The sequence below is a fragment of the Mustela nigripes genome, chromosome 13 (assembly GCF_022355385.1).
Source record: "Mustela nigripes isolate SB6536 chromosome 13, MUSNIG.SB6536, whole genome shotgun sequence".
Classification (NCBI taxonomy): Eukaryota; Metazoa; Chordata; class Mammalia; order Carnivora; family Mustelidae; genus Mustela; species Mustela nigripes.
The window spans coordinates 1,951,123-1,968,968 of record NC_081569.1 but is presented as its reverse complement, the minus strand read 5'-3'; the positions used below and the strand labels follow the sequence as shown (position 1 = coordinate 1,968,968).

General features: G+C 61.5%; 1 protein-coding gene across 4 annotated transcripts in view; it reads right to left on the bottom strand.

Moving 5' to 3' along the window:
- Positions 1 to 1,628: 1,628 nt before the first annotated feature.
- The window catches only part of CEMIP (cell migration inducing hyaluronidase 1), a 128,196-nt gene continuing 111,978 nt past the window's right edge, over positions 1,629 to 17,846 (bottom strand). For 3 of the 4 annotated variants that reach the window (XM_059371437.1, XM_059371439.1, XM_059371436.1), the window contains 9 exons: positions 17,230 to 17,410; positions 15,994 to 16,209; positions 12,926 to 13,137; positions 12,005 to 12,190; positions 9,762 to 9,966; positions 9,549 to 9,635; positions 8,802 to 8,959; positions 5,784 to 5,884; positions 1,629 to 4,250 (listed from right to left, as the gene is read on the bottom strand). In XM_059371437.1, the coding sequence (XP_059227420.1) occupies positions 4,123 to 4,250; positions 5,784 to 5,884; positions 8,802 to 8,959; positions 9,549 to 9,635; positions 9,762 to 9,966; positions 12,005 to 12,190; positions 12,926 to 13,137; positions 15,994 to 16,209; positions 17,230 to 17,410 (1,474 nt within the window). In that variant the 3' untranslated portion in view covers positions 1,629 to 4,122. The remainder of the gene's footprint in view (positions 4,251 to 5,783; positions 5,885 to 8,801; positions 8,960 to 9,548; positions 9,636 to 9,761; positions 9,967 to 12,004; positions 12,191 to 12,925; positions 13,138 to 15,993; positions 16,210 to 17,229; positions 17,411 to 17,846) is intronic. The other variant, XM_059371438.1, reaches the window with a different exon arrangement.

Here is a 17,846-nt window from a genome sequence, read left to right as displayed (position 1 = left end):
CCGTCCGTGCACACGGGACTCCCCTCTAAGCGTGGGTGAAGGAGCAGAGGCCAAAGGGTCCCCACCGCGCTGCCCCGCCAGCTCGTCTGCGGCTCCCTCTGCCCCTGGGTTGGCCGGCTGCTGCGGTCTCCCTGCCTGGTCCCCCACCCTTCTGGGGGCCAGTCCTGTCACCGAGCCAGTGCCGGGGCTCCTTGGAGCAGGGACGCTGCTGGTGGTCAAGTCACCAGGGACCACCCCCACCATCCAGTCCTGGGGTCCCTGAATCCCGCCCATCGGCTCCTTCATGCAGCTCCCCCACCCATGTCCCGCACCTCTGCTAGCTTTCTGTCCGCCCGGGCTGGGTCCCCGTCCCTCGTCGGTCCCCAGGTGAGGCCGGTTCGCCACCCCGGGCCTGCCACTCGCTGGTGGTGGGGCCGCCTGCTCCCCATCAGGTTCTTTCCTGCTCCCGTTGGTGCTGATCAAGTGCCCGAGTGTGAGCTCCGCCCGTGGGTCACGTTCCCGGAGAGCGCGGGGGTCACGCATCCGCCTGGCCACCAGGACGTCCCAGCCGGTCCGGCCGAAGGGTCTGTGAGGACTTGGTACCACCGGTGCAGGGCCAGCCCCAGAGAGGACACCGAGCACACACGAGCACACACATGTTCGCAGTCACACACGCACACGCACACGCATGCGGTCACATGGCACACCCGAGCACACACATGTTCAGTCACACACGCATGTATGTGCACGATCACACGAGCACACTCATGCGGGCACACACACACACGAGCACACACACTCACATGCACACACACGTGACGCACACACTGAGTCACATGCACACACTCACACACTTCTACAGGCCCACACAGTAACACACACATGCACACGCTCACACACCCACACATTCACACACACGTGCACACGCGCACACTCATACACATGCACACACACATGAGAGGCAGAGATGGAGGAAGCCCAGTGTAGGAGCCCCAAGGGCTCTCCAGAAACCACCAAGAGGAGACCTTCGTGTGAGGACAGAAACACCCCAGGTCTGCCCCGCCCAGGACGCAGCCACCAGCCCCAGGGCCCCCGAGCCCGTCTCACGTGGCCAGTGCCCCCTGAGGACTGAGTTTTTCATCGTATTTAACTGTGGTTAAGCGTGGATAGCCATGGTGGCTGTGGCTGCCTCTGGGGCAGTGCAGCTTAGGGCACCACCTGGTCACCTGTTCCAGCTCTGCTTCCCATGCCTCCCCCCAGAGCCGGCGAGGCCCTCCCGCTGCAGCCAAGGGACCCGTGCGAGGCTGCCTGCCCCGTCTTGTCCGGCCGCTTGCTTCAGACCCGCTTCTCCCCCTCCATGCTGTCCTCGGATGCTGGGTTTGGCGTCCAGAAGGAAGAGACAGTCCTGCCTCGAGCCAAGACCCCGTTGGCTTCCCCTGGGGGATGACGGAGTTACCCTGCCAGCAACCTGACTGCTTGGGAACGTGGAGGCCAGGACACGTCCTGGGCCTGGCCAGCAGTGAGTGAGTGACAGCTTCTTGTCCAGGACCTATCGGCGCCCCCTCGGGACAGGGCGAGGTAGGACACTGGCGTACAATTAGCTTAAAATGAGGGCCGCATGCACGGAAAATAAAGCAAGCAGGCAGGAGAAGGAGATCCTTTGTGAGTTTACTATGGTACAGCAAGATTCTCCAAACCAGAGCCAAGGTCCTCTGCTGCCCACAGAAGGCTCTGCGTTCACCCCCCTCGCACGACATTTAAGACAACTCTTCATTTCTCTGACCATGACTTCTCCAAGTGCATATAGAATAAATAAATAGAAAATACATCTTTGTTCATGGTAGCGCCGTTTACACACAAAACACACGGTACATCGAATTCCCGAAAAAGGACCCGCTATTTCGGCAACAGGAAGGAGACAAGCATCTCAGAGGAGTGTCTTTTACCCTAAAGGCCCAGCTCCCGTGAGCGCTGACAAACAGAGGACCATAGGAGCAGGGTTCCAAGCCACGAGACAGTCCGCGCCACCAAGAACGCGCCGGAGAGAAAGCACACAGATCCAGCGCCGTTAGACGTATGTACAACTCTGAGGGATCTCAAATGGGTCGTTTCGGAAAGTAACTGAACTGGAGGCAGCCCACGTCCTGGCCACCCGAAGTGATCCCAACTGCTTCACAGTGCTTAGGCCCTTGGCACTGCCAGGGTCTGAAACCCCGCAGAACTGTAGCCGCGAACATGAGGTCATCTCGCCTCCCTTCCCAGGGTCCCGCAGCCACCCCATCCCACCACCACCTCTGAGCCGCTGGGCGAACTGGGAGGTGTCGACTCAGCCTGCCCGAGAGTCACGGACGCGCCCGGGCGCAGGGAGCCAAGAAGGCCCTCTCTGAAGAAAGGCTTTGTGGTTGGTTGCAGGAAAGGGGAAACCGCAGCTCCTCGTGGCTCCCTGGGTGACTCGGGGACCTGAGCAGAGAAGCGAAGCTTTCCTCCTTCCCGGAACTCTCTGCGCGTGCTGAGCAGTCGCTGGAGGCCTGCAGTGGGCCCCGCAGCTCTGCAGACGCCCCCAGAGCTCACCGGAAGCCTGGCAGTGTGCCCCGATGCTGTCCCCTAGGCCACGCCCGCAGGCCTGCAGACCAGGGGACACCTGGGGAAGGGTCGTGGCTGCCGGGTGCCCTCTCGAGGGGTGGCAGGTACTTGGAACCCCGTGGAGCCTGCAGGGCCATCCCCAGCCCGCGGGAGGGCACCCGCTGTGCACAGAAGGCCAGGAGGAAACCGCCATGGGCCAGTTCTCTACATTCTGATCCGTCTTCCCTTCCAGGGGGCTTGGTCCCATCTGGGGAGCTCCCTCGGGGGTGCGGGACACCCTGGGGCCCGTTGTTGAGGCAATGTGGTATGGCAGCCGGTGCTAGGCATGGGGCGCCCAGGCCCCCTGGCCTGGCTGTGTGGTTCTTCCCCATTCAGGTCTCACGTGCCCTGTCCTCAAAATGAGGGTTTGGGCCTAGGTCACCAGTAAAGTCCTTTCCAAGCCCGAAACCCTGGGCTCCTTGAGGGGTGAGCCCATTCAAGAACTCATGAGGCCCCAAATAGGAGCTCATGTCTCTCCACCTAGCTCCCCGCATCCGGGGCCTGAGGGCGGCCGACTGGGGACTGAAGTGCTCCCCACAGTGGGCCTGGCCCGCCCAGCCCACCCCCTGCCCGGCACACTTGGCCGTGAGAGTGGCCAGCAGGCGGCAGGCAGAGGGTGACCTGCAGTCCCCGGCTTCATCTCCGAACCCCTCTGCCCACCAGATGCCGGCCCTTCCTTCCTGCAGGCCTGTTCCTCCCCCTGCGGGAAGCTTCCTGACCCCTCAAGTGGGCGGGATCCTTCCCTCCAGGGCACCCGCGGGGTCCCCATCCTCCCCACTTCACAGTCTCGCCTGGCACCGGGGCACGCAGACCTGACCGCCTGTCCCCCCAGGCTGCAAGCCACAGACTCCAGGCCTGGCTTCTCACCGCCCCGGCCCTGCGTGCCCCGGGGCACCCTGCCTCCCAGGCGCCGGCCAGGAAGAATCCCATCTACAGCTAGGGTCTGTGTATGGTGCAGAAAGCCACAGACTTCTGGACTCTCGCGACAGAAAGGGCCTCTAGAAGTCACCTAGTCCTCCCCCCATCCCAGAACCTGACGTCTCCAGAAGGGCGGAACCCCCCAGAGGCAGGGCTGGCCCATTCCCCGAGGGTTGCCGGTCCGCCTTGGGGAGCGCTGTCTACACCCCAGCTCCCAAGGCCTGAAGGTCGCCGCTCGCTAACAGGAACAGAGATTTCCCGAAGACCCAACTCTCTTCCCGGCTCCACCTCCCACCATGCACGCTGGGGAGCACGGAGATCTGCAATGGCTGATCGGGGCTCCGGGTGCCAGCACCGCTCGGGACTCCGCGTACACCCCCCACGCCTCCCCACCCCCCTGCAGAGGCAGGAGAGAAGTACCCAGGAGGCTGCAGGGAGACCCTTGACTGGAGGCTGGGGAGGGGGTGGGCAGCACCAGGCATCTCTGACGGCCTCCCCTTGGCCCATCAGGGCTGACCCCACTGGGGCCAGGGCGGGGGGAGCCGCCCGCCGCCGGGGTCTGCCATCACTGCGCACCGGGGGGCAGCACCGCGAGCAGCCCCCTCACAGCTTCTTCTTCCTCACCACGGGGATCGGCACCACTTGGAAGATCTTGGCCTTGTGGTCGTCCGTGTCCAGGGTCACCCAGGTGGGCCGGAAGTCCCCTTTGAAGCCAACGAATGCCATCTTTTCTGGAAAGTGGGGACGGGTCCCGTGAACAGAAGCCCCGAGAGAGCGGCTACACTCCCCCACCTCGCAGGGCTCCCCGTCACCGTCTCCCTGCCCCTCCAGGTGGCCCCCGGAAGAGCTCGGTGCCCGGCTGCAGATACTACCTGGGGGGGCACGTGGGGTGTCACCTGACCTCGGGGCCAGCCACGCGGGGTGGTGGCTCTGCTTTACCCAGGACACCTCCCAGGAGCACCCGCCACCTTCTAGCTGAGCTCCCCACCCTCCCCTGTCTGAAGCCCTGGGACCCCATCTCTCCCGGGAGAGGTGGGCACCACTACAAGAGCTCTCCCCCGCCCCCACCCTGCTCCCACAGGCTGTGGGCTTAGAAGGACTTTGTCCAGGGCACGGAGTCGACAGAGCAGCCCAACCAGACGGCGAGTCCTCAGCCCCACACAGCGGTCTCCCTCTTGCGTTCAGAGCTTAACCATTGGAGGGCCGTGCGCCTCCATGTCCACACCATGGCCCAGGCCGGTGGGCTGCACACATTTCCCACGGCTGGGAAAGCACCGCTCGACGGAGGTCACCCCAGGCATGGCAGCTTTTGGCAACCAGATCGTAATTAAAAAGAGAGGGGACTGAACTGGAAAAGAGACCTCTCTCCCTGGGGTTCTCCTTTGGCACTTTGAAGGGCCTTCGTTCGTGGTTCCTGACTTTTCTCTGGGAGCTGCCTAGAGTTCCCGTCTGCTTGGACAGGCGACCAGCGCCAGAGGGTTCTCATGGTCAGGGTGGCATGGTAGCCAACAGCCCTGACTGGCTCCGGACTAGGAACATTCAGATCCAAATTCGAATCTTGGGCAAGTTACTCAGGTGTCTAATTCTATCTAAAATGGAAACCAGGGCACCGATTGCCCGGTTCTTCATGAATTACAAGGTGCCCAGCACGGGGCAGGGCTGCACACCGCACATGGACCACAGTGGTCGGGAGTGTCCCCAGACTCGTCCTGCCTCCCTCCCAGCCTCCCCAGGGACGCCCCCCCCAACACAGCCTGCGGTGACGGTGGCAAGGGACAGGCCCGCATTTCTGGGCTGGCTGGCGTCTTCCCTGCCGAGTCTGTGCTGGACTTTGTCACAAAAAGGCTGGGGGACCACGGACGAGCCACCTAGAATCTTTGGGCTTTCCTTTTCTCCCAAGAAGGGAGGGACAAATGAGCATGGAAGAAATGTGGGACATCTGCCCGAGCGGAGCGCGGGAGGTGGGCCCTTCCAGGCTGAGCCGCAGAACCTGAGACGACGGTCAGAGCCTCTTTTCTGTGGGTGTTTGGTTAAAAGGCGGGCGGAGCACTTGCTGAGCAGACGGGCAAACACCTCCAGCAGGCTTCTGCCAGGGCCTGGCCGCACAGTAAGAGGAAGCTGCCCTGTAGGCGTGGGGTCAGGGGACATCTCGTCCATGCATCCCAGAAGGCACCACTTGTGCTGAGGATTCAGAGGTTTGGTGGGAAGCAAGGGGTAGCAGCAGCCACACCCCAGGGATCTGGACCCCACTCTAGACCACTTACCTTTCAATTTGAGGCTCTTGTCTGCGCCGAGGCTTTCCAGCACTCTGGTCCAGGGGCCCCTGGAGGTGTATCTTCCCTTGGACACCATGAGCACGATGCAACTGCCGAGAGATGGGGCGTCAGAGGTCAGGCTAGAGGGAAGGCCGCTCCTGGGCAGTGGCCGAGGCGGTGCGGGGAGAGGTGGTCAGCAGTGCCCAGAGGTCCGACTAGGGATTTGGGAAAGGGCAGCCTGTCCTGTGTGTCACACTGACAGCTCTTTCCATGCACTGACCGACATCCTGAGCACCCCTCCCACATCTGGCTGCAGTCGGTGCCCATGGCCTCTCCGAGCCTGCTCTCCGCCGGCCCGCTGCCCGTGTGTGTCTGTCCCCAGACAGGACAGAGTAGGAGCGCAGAGCACGCCTCCACCAGGGCCCGGCACGTGGAGGAGGGACGTCAGTTTGCATTTATTGGTTAGGAGTGAGAGAAATGTGGCGGGAGAGAAAGCCACAGGCCGGGGTTACCACGTGCTCGGGGGAGGCGTAACCTCACATTCCGGTCCCTTCCCTCTGCTCAGACAACACAGAGCTACAGCTCAGTTTGCAAACGGGGGGATGGGGGAGAGTTTCGTAAGTGTCTGAGAGGACCTGTCCTAGGGGAGCCGTGCTCAGGGGTGGGGGGCAGAGGCCTGGAGCTGGGGGTGCGCCCAGCCTGGTGGTCCCAACTTGCAAAAGTGCAGATCCGGAGCAAGGCTTGCCTCCCCGGGTTGTGCTCAGGCCAAAGTGCTGGGAGCACGGGCTCGTCACGGCAGACTCAGCCTGCCAGGCCAGACGGGAGGACGTGAGCCCCTCCCCCAGGAACAGAAGCCCAGCGGGGCTTCCAGTTCACATCTCAAAGGAATCCTATAACCACAGACCACAGTCCAGACATGGAGAGACTGTACAGGATTGTGGAACCCACTGTCACCCCCGTTCGTGTCCCACTGGGAGCAGAAGGGACACTCCTCAGATGCAGAGAGCTTGTTGGCCTCACGACAGACGGGAGCTGCGGCTGCGTGTGGCTCTGGGGAGATTGGGGAGGAGGCCCGCGGGACTGGGGGGTTAGGCCCGTTAAGGAGGGGAGCATTGCAAACACTCCCTCTGCACTGGATTCGGGCTGTGTTCCCAGGAGGCTGCTGCGCCACTGGTCCAGCTCAGAGCCAAGGCTGGAGTCCCTTCCTGCTGGGGTGACCCCAAACTGAGGTCATGCCGTCCAGACAGGGCCCTAGGTTAGCTCACAGGAACCGGACAGGGAGACAGGGTTCCTTGGGGGCATGCAGAAGCCTGCAGCCTATCGGTGTCCCTGTCTGCCTGGTGTGGGGCTGTCCTGGCCTGTGAGCCCTGCGGCTGTCAGCAGGGAGGCTCCCCGGCGCGGCAGGGCAGAGCCTGTTCCTTTAAGCCATCCTTAATATTCCGTCCGGGGGACAGTGGCTGCCTCCTCTTTGCCCTGGGACCCCAGCGCCAGTGGCCGGCTGGGGACAGGCCGGAAGGGGCTGGGCAGGCCTGGGGCGAGAGTAGGGAAGGACGTGCCCTGCCGTATTCCTTGCTCCTTCGCAGGAGGTCAGACAGGGGCCTGCTGCTACCCAGTTACTGTCAGGGCCCCCAGCAAGGCCCCGGGGCGGGCTCATGGCAGGTTCTCGGTGAGGACTCCTCCACCAAGGCTCATGGGGTGGCTGCCCGGGCCTGGAGGAGCCCTGGGCAGGGGGGTGTCCCATGCCTCTGGCCCTCCCCTAAACGGGGTGGCTCTGCATTTTTCCTTCTTGTTCCAGACCTCTGCACCCTGTTTTGTTACAAGAAGAAATCCTCTGGCCAAAAAAGGCATGAAAACTACAGACCCCAAGATGAAAAATGAGTTTTCCCCAAATCAGTAAATCCGATCTTTCTGCGTGAACGTGTAATGCTAAAGAAGCTTCTAGTGGGGGATAGCGCGGAGACTAAGTGGGAGTAAGCAGAGCCCCCACTCTCCGGACACACCCCTCACACACTCGCGTCCGTGCGCCACGTTCTCACGTCCTCAGTCAGGACTTCCCGAGCACTTGTGTGTGGCTCTCTGCTCAGACTTCCTGCCCGGCCGGCTCCCGGCTCGAGAGCGGATTCTCCACCCAGTGGACCAGAAACGCACAGGTTCGACGTGCCCCCCCATGGAGAACTGCACGCCCTGGACCGGCAGTCTCCCTGCCCCCCGCCCCACCAAGTCTACGGCTTTGGGAGACACAGAGACACAGAGCTTTCCAGCAGCAGCGGGAGAGACCTCGCCAAAGACACGCATGTGTTAGATCGGGACGTGCCGGGAGGTCCCGGGGACTCCTCCAGAGGACGCAGGAAGTACAGGTAAGAATTCAAGCCAGCGGTCCAGCAGGGAGGATGGGTCTGATGGGGCTGCCGCACCGGCCGGCCCGCCAGGAGGCTGAGTCCAGGTTGCCAGTGGCAGAGGGGCCTGCGGGCAGCCACCAGAAGGACCGGCAGGAGCGTGCGCGGGCAGATGGGCTGATGGGGACACGGGGACAGAGGGAAAATGACAGGGGAGTTGAGCAGGATGCCCGGACTCCGGTCAGGCTGTCTGGAGGGACGGTGCTGATGAACCAAAACAGAGCGAGCGGGGGCGGGGCTGGCCGGGGAGGTTGCCGGACAGCAGCTGGCGAGAAGTGGCTTAGAGGAGACACCCGGATTGCGTTGCCCGAGGCGCCGTTGGACAGAAATGTCCGGGGCTGAGGAGAGGTCTGGGCTGGAGATACTCAAAAGCCACCAGCATTTGGATCGAGTTGGAAGTGTGGGAGGAATGAGATCATGCTGGGGAAGCGCAGCGTGGCTGGGGAAGAGGGCAGGGCCAGGCCTCCAACTTGGAAGTGGGCAGCCCGGCCGCTGACCTACATTCAGTGCGGCCTCGGCTCCAACACGAGTCACCAGGCGGCACTTCCCCGTGGAGACCCCCGCCCGACTCCCGCAGGCTGGCCTGGCCCAGGACGGGGCCCAGCCAGGGGTCTGCCGTGCCCACACTCACTTGTCCGGAAGGGCCGCTATGTGCTCCAGAAGCTGCCACGGGACACCCTGCAGAATGACGTTCCGGAAGCTGGCGTGGCTCAGCACATGGCCCCGGTGGCCGTCGACCGCAAGCACCTGGAGGCCATCCTCCACGCTGGGACGCTTCACACCGTCCACCTGCAGGCGCAGAGCAACACGGCTGTGATGTGCGGTCCCGAGACTCTCCTGCCCCATGGCTCCCGTGCGGACCCCGGGGCAGCCTGTCTGCAAAGCTCTTCCACACAGAGCGCCCCCCTCCATGGGTTCTCTGGAGGGGCCTGAGTGACGGCCGCGTCACTTGGACACGGTGGAAATCACCTTACATGGACATTGGGTCTTTGCAGGGGTCCTTAGAGTAAGAATCTGGAGGTGAGATGGTCGTGGATTTGGGACGGGCCCTAAACCAGCGATAAGGGTCCTTGCGGGAGGAAGCTGGGGGTGTGGGGCTCCCCTGCTCGGGGAGGAGGTGGTGGGGACAGAGACACCGTGGAGGGGCGTGTCCTCGAGCTGGGACGGCAGGGACGGCCAGCAGCCACCAGAGGCCAGCAGAGGCCTTGGCCACGGCTCCCTCGGAGGGCAGAGAAGGACCTGGCCCTGCCATGCCCCGACGTCGGACTTCTGTCCTCCAGGGTGTTCCGGAGAAGGAAGGCTTGTGACAACAGCCTTAGGAGACCGACCGCACCCTGTGGGCAGCCCCCGCCCCCCCACAGGGGCCAGAGCCACTCACTTCAGTGTAGGCGACGTCGCTCATGAGATGGAAGAAGCGTTGCCTGGAACTTTCCATCTTCACCTCCAGGAAGCGGTCCTTCGTCTTCTGGAACACACACAGCCAGGCGCGGGCGTCGGTCTGGGAGCTGGGCCGCGTCTCCCGCACCCCCGGTCCCCGCATCAGCCCTTGTGGGCTCTGGGCCCGGTTACAAAGGCCGCCCCGGCCACTCACCAGTTGGGCGCCAAGGAGCTTCCGGGGCATGGGCACGTCCACGACCGGCCGCTCGGCGAACCGGGGGTAGGCGCTGGCCGTGCAGTCGCTGATGCCGGCGTCCTTGGGCAGCAGAGCCTTGATCTTGATTCTCTCGCAGCCTCTCACCGAGCAGAAAGCAAACCTCTCCCTCTCGCTGTGCGCTTCCAGCTTCAGGAACAGCAGCCTGCCGGGGAGCGGGCCGGTCGGCTCCGGGGCTTCCCAAGCCCCCGGGGGCCCAACCCGCCGCCCTTAGATGCACCCGCTGCCCCCATTAGACACGTGCGCCCTCCAGCATGGCCAGCAGACCGGGTCTGTCTCGGATCGTGTGCGGTCAGAGAGAAAAACGCCCAGGGAGAGAACTAGTAACAGGGGCTCGGACCCTTCTCAGAGCCCCTCTCCACGCAGTCCCGCAGCGTCTCACTTTAACCCTCAGACAACCCTGAGCAGTAGGGACTGTGACCGTCCTGATTTCTCAGCCGGGGGAACCAAGGCTCAGAGAAGCCAAGTGAGTAGCCCAGCGTTGCACAGCAGGATGGCAACAGAGCTGGGCGGTCCGTCCCTTCAGGGCACCGGGTCTGGAAGGTGCTCCCAGGCTTCCTGGCCGGCTGTCCTCCGGACTGGAACGGATTCTCGCTTCCCAGAAAGGACCAGACGCGGCCCGGGGGTGCAGGGGCTCAGAGGGTGAGCACGCCAAGCACGAACTTGGGGCTTACCACTGACGGTTCAGTTCTGAGGAGAGCTTTCAGGTGACCCCCACCCCGGCAACGTTAGCCTCTCTGACACGGCTGTCCCTGGGCGTTGACCTCGGCCGCGCCCACACTGCCCGGACAGCCCAAGGCCGCAGCCCTCACCCCGCATAGCTGGTGGTGCCAAGGACCCAGTCTGCATGCGCAGAGAGGCCCCGAGAATCGGGGAAGCCCAATGGTTTGGTCTTCTACCCAGGAAACAAGCATCCTGGAACCCAGCTCACATCCCCAAGCTTGTAACGGAACTGAGTAAGGCACGGCATCGCCATTGGCGGGCCCTAATCTCGGGGACCGAGGATCAGGGGGCGCCCAGGTGGCTCAGGCATTAAGCGTCTGCCTTTAGCTCAGGACGTGAGCTCATGGAAGCCTGCTTCTCCCTCCCCCACACCCCCTGCTTGTGTTCCCTCTCTTGCTGTCAAAGATTTTATTTATTTATTTGACAGAGATCACAAGTAGGCAGAGAGGCAGGCAGAGAGAGAGGAGGAAGCAGGCTCCCTGCTGAGCAGAGAGCCCGATGCGGGGCTTGATCCTAGGACCCTGAGATCATGACCTGAGCGGAAGGCAGCGGCTTAACCCACGGAGCCACCCAGGCGTCCTAAATAAATAAAATCTTAAAAAATAATAATAATAATAATGAAACGGGAGCACACGGGTGGCGTAGTTGGTTAAGCCTCTGACTCTTGGTTTTGGCTCAGGGTCCTGATCTCAGGTCGTGAGATCGAGTCCCACACTGGGCTATGCGCTGAGTGGAGAGTCTGCTTGCGATTCTCACTCTCCCGCTACCCCTCCCCTCTGTGCGCGCTCTCTCTCTCAAACTGATCTTTAAAAAAAAAAGAATGGGAAAATCGCCGTGAAGCAATCCTTTCCCGGACTCCCGGGGGGCCGGCTGGCGACAGCCTCAGGCTTCGGAGGTGTGTGGGCATCCCTGAGACGTCAGATGTCCTCCCTTTTTAGGGGAGGGGACCAAATATCTCCCTGCTCGCCGTGGAGAGACAGCCAATCCCTGACGTCTGTACCGAGTGGAACCTGGGGCCATTCCCCACAGGGTGGGGGCTTTGGGAACAGATAGGCCTGTGCCCAGCGGTGCCCAGAGACCCCCGGCCGTGCCCAGGGACCCCCCCGGGCAGCCGCCGCTGATCCTTCTCCATTCCTCCTCATCCACCTCCCTCTGGACGGGGTCGCATCATCTGCTCCCGCCAGCCTGTGAGGACTGGAGGTAATGCGCCGCATCTCTGTTCTAAGATTCTTTGCTGTCACTTTGCTCCCGGAACAGGCACATTTCCTACAACCCCCGCGTGTGTGTCACGGAATGTTGGTTTTCCCCCCAAGCTTGGCCGCTTGGAAGATGCCACGGGCCACAGAAGCGAAGCCCCCAGCAAAGCATTTTACGCCCCGGCTGGGAGCTCAGTGGTGGCTCTGGGGCCTGCCGGTGTGTGTGGGGGGGTGGGCACACAGGGCCGCGCCGGGGCTCCTCACCCTGAGTCCTCATCCCAGTAGTAATGGCTCCTGCCCGGGAAGCTCTGCTGCACCTTGTCCATCTGGAAGGTGCGCATGAAGGTGCCCGTCTTGGACGTCTGCTTCAGCAAGCGATTGTGCACGTCCGAGAGGATGGAAAAGGTGGTGCCTCGGGGGTAGCAGAACCCCACGCGGATCCAGTCGCCCCTGAAGACAGAAGGAAGGTCAGGTTCCGACCAGGGACGTCCGGGGCCCCAGAGTGTCTGGGGCAGCACCTGGAGAGAGACTGAACCAGCCTCCCCCAGACGGCACCTCCATTTCTGCAACGGGGGTCATTGCCATATTGGGGTCTGTGCAGAGTGCGCAGGGCTGGAAGGCTCACCGGGCACCTCCCAGGCCTGCACTGGGGTGCTCCACCGAGAGCAGAAAGACGCTTCTCATCCGGTTGTTGCCGAGGTGTCCAGGATCCGGAGGACAGGGCTCAGCCCCTGGCCCAGCCTGGTCTCGGGGCCCATTCCTGTCTCGGGGTGTTGTTTTCCACATCTGACGTCTGTCTCCCAGGGACACAGGGACCATGTTCCCAGAAAGCATACGAGTCTACGTCTGTGAGGCCAGATCCTGAGCTACATGCGGTTCCATCCCCTCTCCTGGTGGCCCTGGGAGGTGACTCCAGCCCCAGCAACTCAATGGAGCAGAGCAACAGACGGCCCCCATTGGAGCCCACCTTGCGCCCGAGGCCGGCCATGCTCACAGCGGGGGGCTCAGCCCGGTCTCTGACCCCTCCCTACTGGCTGCTCTCAGCCCCCGTAGAGGCATGCTTCTGTGGGCTGACTCCGGCTGGCCTGGGGTCCCCGGAGTTCGTGGGGAGATGAGCTCACTGCAGCCCCGAGCTCCAGGGGAGCGGCCATCCCCAGTCGCAGCTTCCGGCCGGCGTCCACTCACTTGTTGAAGTTGATGAGCCAGATGATGAGCTCGGCGGGGGCCGTCTGGTCCCAGTGCACGGTGTAGCCCTTCCGCAGCGCCACGACCGGCTGGTACTGCTGGTAGTGGGTGCTCCGGGTCAGGGCGCCCTCCAGGTAGAGGGGCCGGCCCGGGAACTCGTTCTTGACGATCTTCATCCGAAGGTTGCTGGTCTTGTAGGCCTGGATGTACATCTTCTCGAACCCAAAAAGGAAACACACATCAGGACAATTACGAGGATGGTTCCAAGAGCGTCTGGCTAACATCTGACTACCGGCCCCCGTTTCAAAGGACCCTTTTAAGGATGCAAGAACCGACGGCCAAATAAGGGGGCATATCTTCCTGCTGGGGGTGTGCGATCTTGCTGAAGCTCCTTATTCCGGAAATCCTAGTGGACACAGGGGAGGGCTGACTTCACAGTTGCACGGCAAACCTAAAGCAACTGGAGGGGGTTGGGGGGGGGCGGAGACCTCGTAGAGATCTGCTCTGAACGCCGCTCCCTTCTCCAGCGACCTTCCTGCCTGCGTGGAGAAACAACCAGGGGTGTTGCTGCTTCTCCCTCACTTTCTGGAGTCCAGCCTGTGCGGCCATCCCCGTGTCACTACGCCCTGCATCCATCAGTGGCATCTCACTCCAGAGAATGCACAGAAGGTCCCGGGGACCCAAGAGCCCACTTGCCATGGGCCAACCTCAGCGTCAGACACGGTGTCCTGCATTCTCAAGGTGACATCCCCGTGGCCGTGGCCAGCACAGCCACGAGCCACTGTGAACGTGGAGGGGAGGGGTTATCTCCCCTCCGGTTATGCTGCCCCCAAAACGGAGGGGGAAACCTCAGCACTGCCCGCAGCCCGGCACTCAGGAGAACCACAAGTTCAAGGGAAGACGAAGCTGCTGAAGTGCCGATGACTGTGGCAAGTGCTACGTTTCTGCAAAAAGACAAGCAACGTGGGGGGAAGGAGAAGGTGGAAGGCTCCACACGGGGCCACGAGCAGGGCCCACGGTGCGGGCACCAGGGTCCAGGCTTCCGTCACCTTCTAACTCCTCAGTTAGACTTCCAAGGACCCCACCCAGCCGCAAACTCTGACCCCGCCTCCCGGTGCGCCTTCCCTAAATGGTCAGGGGCCCACGGCTCGCCCCAGCCACGCGTTCTTCACCCTGAGCAGCGGCAGGAGCCTCTCCCGATCCTTCCACAGGCCTACCTCCCCCGGGGCTCTCTCTCCAGCAGCCTGGGAGGCGGGTGCCCTTCCCCGGCTCGGGCTCCTGTCTGCACCCGGCTTTTCCCGGTCCACAATCCTTCCCCACGCCTCTAACCAGTCCGCAGCCCCACACTCCCAGCCCCTCTTCCCGCCCTTAGGCTCTCTGCGGGGCCCCCTCCTCGGGCCACTGTCCGGCCTCACCTTCTATCCCCCAAACGCCCCAACTTCCTGCCTGACCCTGGCCCTGTCTTCCTGCCGGCCTCCAGCACCCCCACCTCCGTGTGCCCACCCGGCCACGGGGCCCCTTCCCCTCTCTGGCACCAGCTCCCTGTCCCATCTGTCCCGGACCCCAGACCTCTGGACAGCTCCTTTCTTACCAGCCCCATTCCTGATGCCCGCAGTGCCCGCCGCACAGTGGACAATCTCCTTCCTTCACGCTCGTGTCCTGTCCACCCGGGGGCCATCGGGCTCACTGGGCTCCCCCTACTTTCACACCTTCATTCTCTTGGGCTGTCCCCTCATTTAGTCACCATTTAGCCACATGGTAGCTAACGGCAGCATCATAATAGTCAACGAAGATTTTTGGTTCTACCGTGTTCTCCGTGCCATTCCATACGGCAGCCAGTGGCCACTGGGCACTGGAAACGTGGCCAGCGTGGCCAAGGACCTGAATTATAAATTTTATTTTAATTAACTTAAATTTCAAACCAAAGTCCGTGTAGAATAGTTTCCCACTAGCGTGATGTTTGGTAGGACTGGCTTTCACTTTGCTGAAAACGTATATCCCAATGGGAGTCGGTTCTAAGTACAAAATGGTCCTGGATTTTGAAGATTTAGAACAGGAAGACAAATATAGAGATGCCAAGTGCCTTACTAATGATTTTTATATATTGTTTACAGGTTGAGATGAAAGTATTCTGAGTATGCTGTTAAAATCCACTATTAAATATTAAAAATTGGGGGACACCAGGGTGGCTCAGTCTATTAAGCCTCTGCCTTCATCTCAGGTCATGATCCTAAGGGCCTGGGATCAAGTCCTGCATCCGGCTCTCTGCTCAGTAGGGAGCCTGCTTCCCCCTCTCTCTGCCTGCCTCTCTGCCTACTTGTGATCTCTCTCTGTCAAATAAATAAATAAAATCTTTAAAAAAAATTAAAATTGGGGGGTTGGGTGTCTCAGTCATTAAGCATCTGCCTTTGGCTCAGGTCATGATCCCGGAGTCCCGGGTTTGAGCCCCATGTCAGGCTCCCTGCTCAGTGGGGAGCCTGCTTCTCCCTCTCCCCACATCTGACACTCTCAGTGTCTTTCTCTCTCTCTCTCAGATAAATAAAATCTTTTAAAAATTATTAAAACTAATTTCCCATTTTTTTTTCCTTTTTGACATGACTTCTAGAAAATTTAAGACCAACGCGTGGTCTGCATTATGGTTCTGGTGGTCGGGACTGGTGGAGCCCCTTCTACCCATATGTCATACGAACCCGCGCCCGCGGCCTCACGAAGGAGGCTCAGCCATCTCCCCACTTCACAGAGGAGGACGCTGAGGCTCCCAGCCCCGGGGAGCGGGCTTTGCATCTGCCCACACCTTCATGCCGACTTGAAGCCCTGGGCCTGACTAAGTCCAAGCCCTTGACCTCAGGGTGCCCCCTCCTGGGAATCCTGCTTTCCGCCTACGCAGCGTTTCCACTTTGACTTTGGCTGAAAATTCTACTGGATGAGGAGGAGAGAGAAAAGAACAATGAGAGGAGAGACACCCAAATCTCCCGCTCGGCTGGAGCCGGGGCTGCAGGGCTGCACTCCTGCTCGTCATGGGACAGGGTGGGGACGGGTGACCCCAGGGGCGCCCCTGGCCTCCCCACCTGTGCATAGTGCCCGCTGCAGATGGCCCCTCTCCAGTCGGGGACGTTGATGCAGTCCGGGTGCCGGACCAGCCAGTTGTCGTCCTTGGTGAGGTAGGACCCCGGGTACTCGGACACAGAGCCGTCGATGTCGTGGAACAGCGACGTCTTATCTCCATCCATGTCCAGCTGGTTGAACCAGGGCCCGGGCTCTCCGAAGAACACTCTGGAAGTAATCTAAACAGAGCCCAGGGAAGTGAGGCCGGGCCAGGGGTGACAGGGAAAAGGCTGCTGTCATTGGGCCAGGGAGAAGTTTCCGGTGTTGACGTGACACCCCGGCCAAACCCAAGATGCTCTCGGATGCTGCGGGAGGCCTCACGGCTGACCTCACGGCTGACCTCACGGAGGGAGCCAGACAGAGCCAGACGCTGAATGGTCTCAGCTCTGGACCCAGCATGGCCATCTGGCCTCTGCTCACGGGAGACTGCGGGTGACCCTGTAGAGTGCCCTGATGAGTGAGCAGAGGGGATGCAGGAGCGTGTGTGTGAGAGGCTGTGTGTGCACGCGCTGTTTCCGGAAGACGGTCTCCCAACACCAGCCGTGGAGGTCTCCGGGACCGACCTCTCCCAAGCCTCGGCGGCCTGAGTCAAGAAGTGAAGTGGCAAGTTTCCCTCCTTCCCCTCAGTCGGCCAGTGCTGGGCAGACAGGCAAAGGGCAGGCCCAGAGGGGGACCAGGAGGAAGAGGAAAGTTCTGGCAGGTCCTTACCCCAGAGAAAATGGCCCACCTGGCCTTACCCAGCCTCAAAGAGCAGGCACTGTCCTGCCCTCCTCACCGGGGGAGAGATGAGTGGAACGTCTTTAGCCAAGAAGGCCTTGGGAAATTTGGGATTTTAAATTAATTATACCTACTCAGGTGGCCCTGCCATGAGACTCAGTAGTAGGTCAAGACCAAGGCCTTTGGAGGAACAGCCTTAGGCCCTTGAGTCTGGCCAGAGCCCCTGCACAGGCTCTGGAGAGGGGGGTGGCGGGGAGAGGGCAAGCGGGCACTTATGCAGCCGGGGCTTGACCTGTGGGGCAACCTACACTTGTACTTTTCCAGTCTGGATGCCGACAGGCTGGGACGGGGCCCAGCCTGCTTGGAGGAAGTTGTTCACTCCCTGTGGTGGTGGCCACGGCTCAAACTCCAGCCCCAGGGGACCCGTGAATCACCGCCCAAAGTCTGGGTTTGCCAGGAGCCTGCCCCAGCGCTGCACTCACCGGGACGTCCTCGAAGGCGATGTTGGTCACGTTGTTATGGGGGCAGCTCTGCCAAGCATTGTTCAGCCGGAAGGCCAGGGCGCTGGTGTGCCGGCCCTCCAGGGCCGCGAACTTGCGGAAAGTGCAGTTCTGGATGCTGACGGGGCCGTCATAGAACTGAATTCCTCGGATCGGGAAGTTCCTGCGGAGTTACAGAAGTCAGATGTCAGGCCGGCTGCCATGTTGTACCACGATGTTGTGCGCGCCCTCCAAGGTGGATGGACATGGAGACTCCCCGGGTGAACCATGCCTGATCCCCACCTCCAGCGACTCCTCACTGCAGGCATCAGTGACTCAGTAATTAGTTCACTGAGAAAGCATTCACAGATGCAGAAGACATGCATAAACAATTGCCAGACGACTTACTGGATGGAGGGAGGGGGGGAGGGAGGGATGGATGGATGGTGGATGGTGGATGGATGGTGGATGATGGATGGTGGATGGTGGGTGGGTGATGGATGGTGGGTGGATGGTGGATGGATGGAAGGAAGGTAGGAAGGAAGGAAGGATGAATGGATGGATGGTGGGCGGATGATGGATGGATGGATGGTGGATGGATGGTGGATGGTGGATGGTGG